At 40.0% G+C, this 11870-nt stretch overlaps 1 protein-coding gene across 1 annotated transcript in view; it reads right to left on the bottom strand.

Moving 5' to 3' along the window:
• ATP10A (ATPase phospholipid transporting 10A (putative)) overlaps nt 1–11870 on the bottom strand; it is a 206197-nt gene that overhangs the window by 21493 nt on the left and 172834 nt on the right. The window contains exon 13 of the mRNA XM_012811611.2: nt 10898–11082. Within this exon, the coding sequence (XP_012667065.2) occupies nt 10898–11082 (185 nt within the window). The remainder of the gene's footprint in view (nt 1–10897; nt 11083–11870) is intronic.

The following is an 11870-nucleotide window of genomic DNA, read 5'->3' as shown; positions in this document are numbered from 1 at the left end:
AGTGGATGTACCATTAGTTTGGTGGCTGATGAGGCAGCCATATGGGAAATCTCATACAGGTGACTGCCACTGTGGAAAGGTCATGAGAAGGTCTTCCCAGGGGCCTAAAGCATAAGAGCAACCTGACCAAGAGTGAGATCCCATCTCTATTAAAAAGAGAAAGACTAGCCTGGTGCCACAGCAGGTGATTGGAGTTCCAGCTCCTTGGAAAGCTGAGGCAAGAGAATCACTTGAGCTCAGAAGTTTAAGGTTGCAATGGAGCTTGAGCTTGGGAGTATAAGGTGAGCAATGATGAATTTCATCTGCCAGGATGAGAACTCCACTCTTAAAACAGACTGAGGCACTGCTGCAGCCCATGGGACCTGGGGTGTGTGTGTGTGTGTGTGTGTGTGTGTTGGGTACTGTGAAACCTGCCCCTGAAGGATTCTGGAGAGCTTTAAAATTGCAACCCAGTAGGGTCTGAATGCTGAGAAAATAATTAGGCAATCACCAAGGGCAACTAAGTTAGGAATATAGACCATAGAGGTTGCCAGCTATGCTCCCCATCTCCTAAAAAACCCACAGCAGCACCTGGTGTCCTGGGGACATATTGTACCATACATATTCCTATTAAAGTTGGTCCCTTCCCCATATATATATAATTTTTTATAGTAACTTATTTTATTTTAATTTTTACTTAATTTTTTTTTTCTCTTCTTTTCTATGTTGCAGAGGTTGCTACTGATTTTGGCCATTTGAGTTTTTTTTTTTTTTTTTTTTTTGAGACAGAGTCTCACTGTGTCACCCTTGGTAGAACACTGTGGTGTAGCAGTTCACAGCAACTTCAAACTTATGGGCTCAAGCGATTCTCTTGCCTCAGCCTCCCAAGTAGCTGGGACTACAGGTGCCTGCCACAACATCTGGCTTTTTTGTTGCTGTTGTAGTTTTCATTGTTTTTTGGCAGGCCTGGGCTGTGTTAGAACCTGCCAGCCCTGTTGTATGCTCAGCCCTAGCCGCTGAGCCCTATTTGACCTTTTTTTGTTTTGTTTTTGCTAATTTGTTTGGTTGATTCTATTCTTAACATCCATTTTTACTTTCATCAAGAGTAAGGACTTGGCAGAGAAAGCATTTGGCTTTGCTCAGGCTGGTAAGGAGCTCCTGATTTCGAGGAACCCACCCAGCCCAGCCCCACAAAATCCTTGAATTGCAGGTGTGGCCTTAACACTGTGCCAATCAATACTATTTCTTCCATCACTCTCATTGTCTCTTCCTGTCCTCATTCTCTCCTATTTGTTAATTCTTCTTTCACTCCCCCTTCTCTTTTTCCTTTTTCTTTTCTTTTTCTCTTTCCTTCTTTTTTCTTCTTCCTTTCTTTCCCTCTTGTTTCTCCCTGCCTAAGCTTCACACTTCTCTTCCTTTTGGCCTGATACTAGGAAGCCACTTGAAGACCTATGCTTGAAGGAGGAGAGAGGAACAGAAAAATTCAGGTAACATGGAAAATCAAAACAGAGCAACTCTCCTAAGGGACCATGAGGCAGCTAATACAGAAGACTTCACCTATAAATAATTAATGGATTTTATAAAAAGGGAATTTAAAATATGGATGATAAAGACAATAAAAGGAATGGATGAGAAAATGGAAAAACAGAACCAAAAGTCAGATGACAGATATGTAGAATAGAAAGGATATGGTGGAGCTTAAAGAAATAAATAAAAGAGACAATCAGGGAATGAAAAGATGCAGTAGAAAGTATCAAAAATGTATTGAACCATGGAGAAGAAAGAATCCCAGAGCTACAGGATAAAGTCTTCTAGTTAACCCAGCTAGTCAAATAAGCAGAAAAGAAGAGAGAGAAAGCAGAACAGTCACTGAGAGAACTACTAGACTCCATGAAGTGTTCGAACATATGAATAATAGGGATCCCTGAAGGGGAAGAAAATTGTTCCAAATGAATGGGAACCCTACTGGAGACTATCATAAATGTAAACTTCCCAAATTTTACTGAAGATCTGGATATACTCCTTTCAAATGGATATCAAACCCCAGGTCATCTCAACTCAAAAAAAGCTTCTCCAAGACACATTGTAATGAACCTATCCAAAGTCAAAATGAAAGAAAAAATTCTGCAAGCAGCCAGGAGTAAGCACCAAGTGACCAACAGAGGCAGAGCCATTAGGATAACAGAAGATTTTCAATGGAAACTTTCCAAGCCAGGAAAATAGCTACTCCATCAACATTCTTTTTTTTTTTTTTTTTATTGAATGGTAACTGTGTACACTGATGCACTTTGGGGGTACAGTGTGGTGTTTTCATACACAATCCAAGACACTTCCATCAAACTGGTTAACATAGCCTTCATGTAACTTTCTTAGTTATTATGTCAAAACATTCATATTCTACTCATAGAAAGATTCACTTGTACCCTTGCAAGATGAACCACAGAGGTGAACCCTCAAATCCCTCTCCCCCCTCCCCATATCCTTAGGTTGTTATTAGGTTATAGCTTTCATATAAAAAGGTTTAAATTAATTTCATAATAGGTGTGTGTACATTGGATACTTTTTCTTCCATTCCTGTGATACTTTGCTAAGAAGAACATTTTCCAGCTCCATCCATGTGAACATGAAGGACGCAAAGTCTCCATCTTTCTTTATAGCTGCATAGTATTCCATGGTGTACATATATCACAGTTTGTTGATCCATTCGTGGATCGATGGGCACTTGGGCTTCTTCCATGACCTGGCAATCCATCAACATTCTTAAACAAAACAATTTTCAGCTCAGAATTCTGTATCCTGCTAAACAAAGCTTCAAAATTGATGGAGAAATCAAATCTTTTGCAGATATAGAAACACTGAGAAAATTCACAAGATCAGCTCAACAAGAAATACTAAGACCTATCCACTTAGTATTTTATATATACATAATACATACAATATGATATATATATATTAAACACTGATCATCACAATGGACCACCAGCAAAGTAAACACACAGAAGCTAAAGGTCAAAACTTAGCTTCCAAAATGGTGCAAACGATAAAACTACACAACAGAATTTCACAAAAGAAGATGAATAGAATCCTGCCACATTTATCAATTCCCTCAATAGATGTCAATGGATTGAATTCCCCACTGAAGAGGCACAGGCTGGCTGACTGGATAAAAAAAAAAGCACAAGCCACCCACACACTGTCTCCTGGAAACACACCTAGCCTTGAAGGACAAATCAAGTCTCAGGGTTAAGGGATGGAAAACAGTATTTCAAGCAAATGGATATCAGAAGAAAGGAGGGGTTGCAATCTTATTTTCAGATATAAGCAGATTTAAAGCAACTAAAGTTAAGAAAGACAAAGATGGGCACTTTATACTGGTCAAGGGAATAATATAACCAGAAGGCATTTCAATTTTAAATAACTATGCACCCAACTTAAATACTCCCAGATTTATGAAATCGACCTTTATGAGTCTGATCAATATGATATCCCATGACACCATAATAGCCAGGGACACCCCTCTAACAGAACTGAACATATCCTCTAAATAGAAATGAAACAAAAATACAAAGGACTTAAATGTGACCCTAAAACAAATGGGATTAATTAACATATACAGAACACACCATCCCAAAGGTAAGGAATATACATTTATCTCATCAATCCATGGAACATACTCCAAAATAGATCACATCCTAGCATTAAACAACCTTATGCTGAAAGATAGCTGGGTTCAGGAAGAGATAAAAGAGGAAATCATTAAATTCCTCAAGCATAACAACAATGAAGATGCAAACTACCAAAACCTGTGGGATACAACAAAAACAGTCCTATGAGGTAAATTTATCACATTAGATGCCTACATGTGACAAACAGAAAGACAGCACATCAACAAACTCATGAACAATCTTATGGAATTGGAAAAAGAACAATCTAATCCCAAACCCAGCAGAAGAGAAGAAATAACCAAAATTAAATTAGAGATGAATGAAATTGAAAACAAAAGAATCATTCAGAAAACTAATGAAACAAAAAGTTGGTTCTTTGAAAAAATTTTAAAAATTGATAAACCTGGCTCGGCGCCTATGGCTCAAGCGGCTAAGGCGCCAGCCACATACACCTAAGGTGGCGGGTTCGAATCCCCAGCCTGGGCCCGCCAAACAACAATGATGGCTGCAACCAAAAAATGGCCAGGCATTGTGGCAGGCACCTGTAGTCCCAGCTACTTGGGAGGCTGAGGCAGGAGACTCTCTTGAGCCCAGGAGTTGGAGGTTGCTGTGAGTGTGATGCCATGGCACTCTACCCAGGGGGATAGCTTGAGGCTCTGTCTCAAAAAAAAAAAAAATTGATAAACCTTTGGCCAGAATAACTAGAAACAGAAATGTAAAATCTCAAATAACCTCTATCAGAAACAATAAAGATGAAATAACAACAGATGCCACAGAAATACAAGAGATCTTCTCTGAGTACTACAAGAAACTCTATACCCAGAAATTTGACAATGTGGAGTAAATGGAGCAATATCTGGAATTGCACCCTCTCCCTAGACTTAATTAAGAAGAAAGAGAAGTCTTGAAGAGACCAATTTCAAGAACTAAGATTGAAGAAACAATCAAACTTCTCACCACCAACAAAAAATGCCCTGGTCCAGATGGCTTCATGCCAGAATTCTATCAAATCTTCAGAGAAGAGCTTATTCCCATACTGCAGAAATTAATTCAAAAAATTGAGAAGGGGGTGGCACCTGTGGCTCAAAAGAGTAGGGCACTGGCCCCATATGCTGGAAGTGGTGGGTTCAAACCCAGCTCCAGCCAAACCCCCCCCCAAAAAAAAAACAAAAAAAAATTGAGAAGGAAAGAATCTTCCCCAACCCATTCTATGATGCAAATATCACCCTAATACTAAAGCCAGGAAAAGACCCAGCTAAAAAGGAGAACTTCAGACCAATTTCATTAATAAATATAGATGCAAAAATTCTCAATAAAATCCTAGCAAATAGAGTATAGCTACACATTAAAAAGATCATTCATCATGATAGAGTAGGTTTCATCTCAGGGATGTAAGGCTGGTTTAACATACACAAGTCCATAAACATAATTCACCATATTAACAGAAGCAAAAACAAAAACCAAATGACCATGATCCTCTCAACAGATGCAGAAAAAGCATATGATAAAATCCAGCATCCCTTTCTAACTAGAACACTTAAGACTATAGGTATAAGTGGCACATTCCTTAATCTGATCAAAGCCATCTATGACAAACCTACAGCTAATACTATAATGAATTGAGTAAAACTGAAAGCTTTTCCACTTAGAACTGGAACCATGCAAGGCTGTCCTCTATCGCCACTACTATTCAACATAGTGCTAGAAGTTCTAGCCAATACAGTCAGGCAAGAGAAGGAAATAAAGGGCATCCAAATCAGGGCAGAGGAAGTGAAACTCTCCCTCTTTGCTGATGATATGATCTTATACTTAGAGGACTCCAAAGACTCAACCAAAGACTCCTGGAAGTGATCAGAAAATACAGTAATGTCTCAGGATATAAAATCAACGTCCACAAATCAGTAGCCATAGTATATGCCAATAACAACCAAGATGAGAAGCTCATCCAGGGCACAATTTCCTTCAGAGTAGCTTCAAAGAAAATGAAATGTCTAGAAATATACCTAACAAAAGAGGTGAAGGACCTCTACAAAGAAAATTATGAAACCCTAAGAAAAGAAATAGCAGAAGATACTAACAAATGAAAGAAAATATGATGTTCAAGGCTGGGAAGCATCAACATTGTCAAAATGTCTATACTTTCCAAAGCAATCTACAGATTCAATGCAATCCTCATCAAAATACCATCATCATATTTTTAAGATTTGGAAAAAATAATTCTTCATTTTATATGGAACCAGAAAAAAACCCTCATAACCAAGGCAATTCTTAGTAACAAAAACAAAGCTAGGGGGGAGTTCTCACCCTACCAGACTTTAGGCTATACTACAAGGCCATAGTGCTCAAAACAGCATGGTATTGGCACAAAAAGAAAGACCTTGACATTTGGAACTGAATAGAAAACCATGAGATGAAACTAACATTTTAGAGCCACCTGATATTTGATAAACTAAAGATGAATATATGCTGGGGAAAAGAATCCCTATTCAATAAATGGTGCTGGGAGAACTGGATATCCACATGTAAAAGACTGAAACTGGACCCGTACCTCTCACCACCCACAAAAATGGTTCAAGATGGATAAAAGAGTTAATCTAAGGCATGAGACAATAAAAATCCTTGAAGAAAGTGTGAAGTAAACACTTGAAGATACTGGCCTGGGGAGAGGTTTTATGAAGAAGACTTCCATGGCAACTGCAACAACAACAAAAATAAACCAATGGGACTTAATTAACTGAAAAGCTTCTGTATAGCTAAGGTGACGACAACCAAAGCAAATAGACAGGCTTGGCACCTGCATGGAGACTGGTGGGTTCAAGCCTGGCCCAGGCCTGCTAAACAATGACAACTGCAACACAAAAACAAAAACAAAGCAAATAGACAACCTACATAATGGGAAAGGATATTTGCATATTTTCAATCAGAAAAAAGCTTAATGACTAGGCTCTACAGAGAACTCAAATTCATCAACAAAAAAAGACTCCCATATATCACTGGGCAAGAAACATGAATAGAACCTTCTCTAAAAAGGACACATGAATGGCTAACAAACATATGAAAAAATCCTCATGGTCCCCTCCACACTGAACCCCAGAGTCAAAGCATTCTATGATAGACATACTTTTATCTGACAATGCGAATGTTACTTTTTTTACATTATTATTATTGTTCAATATTTCTCTGCAGCAATCATCTGGTTTCTTTTCTGAATGTATTTATCTTTGTTTGTTCTTTACGAGGTTTTTGTTTCTAGTCATTATCTTAAACATTGCTATTGTTATTAAATCGTAAGCCTTTTTAATTTTGTGAGGGCAAAAAGTGGAAACCAAATAAACACATGTACATGTATAGAGAAAATTTAAAAAAAATGCTTATCGTCCCTAATCATCAGAGAAATGCAAATCAAAACTACCCTGAGATACCACCTAACCCCACTGAGAATGGCCCACATCACAAAATCTCAAAGCTGCAGATGCTGGTGTGGATGTGGAAAGAAGGGAACATTTTACACTGTTGGTGGGACAACAAAGTAATACAGCCTTTTTGGAAGAAAGTATGGAGAATCCTTAAAGAACTCAAATTAGACCTCCCATTTGATCCTGCCATTACTAGGCAGTTACCCAGAAGAAAAAAAATTCATTTTATAACAAGGACATTTGCACTAGACTGTTTATCACAGCTTAGTTTACAATTGCCAAATTGTGGAAACAACCTAAATGCCCATCAACTCAGGAATGGATTAACAAGCTCTGGTGTATATATATATATATATGGAGACTTTTCATCTTTTGTATTAACATGGATGGAAGTGGAACACATTCTTCTTAGTAAAGCATCACAGGAATAGAGAAGCAAGAATGTACTCAATTCTAATATCAAGGCAGTAGATGAGCTAATACATGGGGTGGAGGGGGGGATCTAATACATGGGGTGGAGGGGTAGGGGAATGAGAGAGCAGGGAGAGGGGAGGATAGAAAGGATGGGAGTCATGGAGTATATGGCACACGTCTTAGGGGTGGGACACAATTATAACAGGGACTTTATCTAACAAATGCAATCAGTGTAACCTAATTCTTTGTGCCCTCAGTGAATCCCAAACAATAATGAAAAAAGATTTTGGAGAGTCAAAAGTCACCTGGAGATTTCTGACTGCTCTGTGAGGGTGGAGGATTGGCACCCCTAATCCCTTTGAGCCCAGGAGTTTGAGGTTGCTGTGAGCTATGACACCATGGCACTCTATCCAGGGCAATAGAAAAAAAAAGTCAACTGTGGTATAAACAATAGGAAGACAAAATTTTTAAAATACTTTTTGTATTACCTCCCCAAAATTATACAGATAGTCCTTGACTTACAATGGCTTGACTTAAGATTTACAACTGTATGATGGTTTTATTGTGTATTAAATGCATTTTCAACTTACAATATTTTGATCTACAATGGGTTTATCAAGAGGCAACCTCATCATAATTTGGGGAGCATCTATACTTAGAAATATATTTAACAAAACATGTATAGGATATTTTTGTTCAAATTACATAATAAAATGCTGATGAAAGAAATATAAGAACTGAAAACTTGAGAGAGATATCATGGTCTTAGATGGGAAGATTAAAATAATAAAAATATCTAGTCTTCCCAAATTAATCTATAAATTTAACACAATTCAATCAAAATTCCAATAGGCATTTTTGTAGACAGGAAAAAACTGACTTAAAAAAAATGGCAAACAGACTTGCCAAAAAAATTTTGAACTAAGAATTAAGTTGTAGGAATCACACCACCTATTTTTAAGATACCCTGCTATAGTCAATGTGGTATGTTATCAGGGAGGGAATATACACATAGGTCAATGGAACAGAATGGGAAGTCTAGAAATAGACTCACACAAATATGATTGAGTTTTGACAAAGGGGTAAAGACCTTTGGAAGATATTTTCAATTAAATGATGCTAGATTAACTGGACAGCTACATGCAGAAAGATGAAGTTTAACCTGAACTTCATACATTACATACAGATTTACATGAAATGGATTGTGCCTACAGATAAGATGTTAAACAGTAATGCTTTTAGAAGACAACACAGGAGGAAATCTTCATGGTTAGGAATGTCTTAGACACGGCATCAAAAGTATCATCCATAACATTTTAAAAAGATGAATCAAAATTCATCAAAATTAAAAACCTTTGTTTTGTGAGAGACACTATTAGGAGAATGAAAAGACCAGATAGGGATAAAATATTTAGCAATTATGTATCAGACAAATGACTTATAAATTGAATATATAAAGAATTCTCAAAAGCAGACATAGAATTCAAAAAATGGAAAAATATTTGAAAAATCAATTCATCAAAGAGGACCTATGACCGTAAAACAAGCACATGAAAAGATGTTCAAATTCATTAGCCCCTAGTGAAATGCAAATTAAAAACCATAATGAGATAGCACCACATACTGATGAGAATGGAGTCAGAAAAAAAAAATCAACAATATCAAGTGCTGATGAGGATTGGAGAAAACAAAACAGCACAGCCCTCTGGAAACAGGCTGGAGAAACTCAGGCACATTCCCCATCCGACTCAGCAATCTCACTTGTAGGTACTTGCCCTTATGTCCACACAAAAATCTGTACACAAGTATCTATAGCAGTTCTATTCATAATTGTCAAAAATGAGAAACAGCTCAAACACTCCTCCTTGAGTGAATGGGGATGCAAAGTGTGGTCACTGTCTTATGAACTGTGACTCAGCAGTAAAGAGGAAGAAACCCTGACACACAGTGACACCCATGACTCTCAAAGATGCCACCCAGAGTGAAAGAAGTTGGCCGTCCAAATCACACACTGCTATGCTGCCTGACATTCGAGAAAAGACAAAACGATAGTCACGAAGTGTTTCTCAGAGGTTAGGGAAGGAGGGAAGTTACAGCTGCAAAGGAGTAGCCTGGAAGCATCTGGGGGATGATGGACTCTCCTGGGTCTTGGGTAGGTGGTGGTCGCATGAATCTATGCATGTGTTAAAATTCATGTTAACTATGTAACAAAAAAAGGGGCAACTTTACTGTACACAAATTCTTAAAAAATTAAAAGCAATGGCTGGGTCATCAGGTCAACCCTTAAGTATAAATCTCCAAACTTTCTTGAAGAGGTCACTTTCAAAAAACAAAAAAACCAAAAGGCCCTGGCCAAGGCACAGGCTCTGAAGCAGGGTGGCCCCTAGTTGGTGCGGGAGGAAGGGGATGTTCTGGCCAATATGGAAGCACAGAGAGGGCAGGTCTCACAATGGTGGGAGTCTGGACTGGAGGGGACCTGGGAGCCACTTGCTGGAGGTGAAAGGTGTCTGTGTGCCATGTGGACAAGAAAGCTTTAGCAGGCAGCCTTTGCTGCATTTGCAGACAGATGCAGAGGAGTGGAAGGCCCTGGGGACTGGGGGATGGGTGGAAGGGTGCTGTCATAATTCAAGAAGCAGAAATCTTCTTTATCAAGTCCGTCTCAGAAAGGGATGCTCCCAACTGGCAATCATTGCACACTCCCAAGTCTTGACAGTTGATGGTGAGGATCAGGAAGAGTTGGGATCTCTCCAAAAGCCCCAGAGAAGCTACGGCAGCCCTGGCCACACCAGAAAGGCCAGGGGAGGAGGGTTCAGGCGCAGTGAAAAGGCTTCCTGCACAGAGCAGGGAGCCACCCAGGGGAATGTTTACAGTGGGTGCTCAGATGAGGATTCAGAGCCCAGTCCAGGAAAACATATGTTGTAGATACTCCCCATACACTTGGAGGTTTAAATAAATAAAGACAAGTGGCTCAAAACCCCCTCAGTCCCTCTTGGAGCATCCTGAGACATTCTAGGCTCAGAAGTCAGTGTTAGATGATCAGCTGCCCTGGCCTCCACGGAATTCCTCCTGGAATTCTGAAAACTTCTCTGATGCTACTGACATGGATCGGATGTCAGGGAAAGGCGGGGCAAATTTTGACTTAAAAGAGTCCAGATGTACATTCCTTTGGTACTAGGAAAGTCCAGCAAATTCCACATCTTTCCAAGCACTGACAAGCACGTCCTGAGCCTCAGAAACACAAAACAGGTGCTAAGAGGAATGCGGAGGGCAAGGGTCCTTCTCACGGCAGCTGCCAGAAATGGGCCCTCCCCTGCTCCCGCCACTGTGGCCTTCCTGCAGAGAGAGCCCTGACTAGGGGTCAAATTGGGCCTGAGGCCACCCCACGCTGCGGTGGGGAATCAGTGCCACCCTGAAATCACCGACCTGGGATTCAGCGTTCAGGGTGATGACTTCCTCTTCGTGGTCCAGCAGTTTGCAGGCGTATGCGATGTTGATGGCCGTTTCTTGTTTGTCGCCAGTGAGAACCCAAATCTGCAGGCCTGCTTCCTGTAATTTAGTGATGGTTTCAGGGACTCCCTCCTGCAGACGGTCTTCAATCCCTGTGGCACCTGGTAAAAGGTACAACAGTGTGCGTGAACCCCTCCCCAGGAGCCCCCACGTTCTCCTGGGGCGCAAATCCCACACCCCAAATACAGCAGAGCGGGTGCTGGCATGGCCCTGTTGAAGGGACCTGCTCAGGGCTCAGCAGCCAGTTGTCTGTCACTCGGTGACAGCAAGTTCCATCCAGAAGCGTGCTCTGGTGATTCACCATTTCAGCATGGTGGTGGGCACTTCCCGTCTCTCAACGTGACTCACTCAAGAATGTGTCAGAATAGCTGTGAGTCACCGAACAGAACGATGTGCACTGACAGCAATGTCCCCCAGTCACTTTCCAACACACAGCTAACCTGTCACTGCACAGATGACCTGGAAATGGAGTGCATGGGAAGGGCTCTGCAATGTCACTACTCCCAGAGCTAAAAATGTTCTAAAAATAACATCCCATGTAAAGTTTCTGGTAAATGAAATTCAAAAATTTTTGTTTTCAACAATGGTTTTTACCAGTTGCTGTCAAAATACCCTGTACAGACAAATCCATTACTTCTTGAAAATGGCATTATACTGAATATACTTTTCCTACAAACATGAGGAATTCAAGAAGCAGGTTTCCCATTTTTGGTCTTAGTATATTGGGAAAAAACATTATTCAGTGCAGAAATATGCTTGAGGTTGCCGTAGGCTTTTCATTTGTTTACAACCTGGTGAGATGGTTTCTCTCTTCACTGTTCCAGAAGTGAGCTGTGAGACAGAACTGAGGCACAGCACACACACAGAGTGCACCTTTCTTAAATATGCC

This window comes from Otolemur garnettii, unplaced genomic scaffold (assembly GCF_000181295.1).
Source record: "Otolemur garnettii isolate 467f Iridium unplaced genomic scaffold, OtoGar3 scaffold00170, whole genome shotgun sequence".
NCBI lineage: Eukaryota > Metazoa > Chordata > Mammalia > Primates > Galagidae > Otolemur > Otolemur garnettii.
The sequence above is the reverse complement of the archived record's forward strand: the minus strand, read 5'-3'. Positions and strand labels throughout refer to the sequence as shown.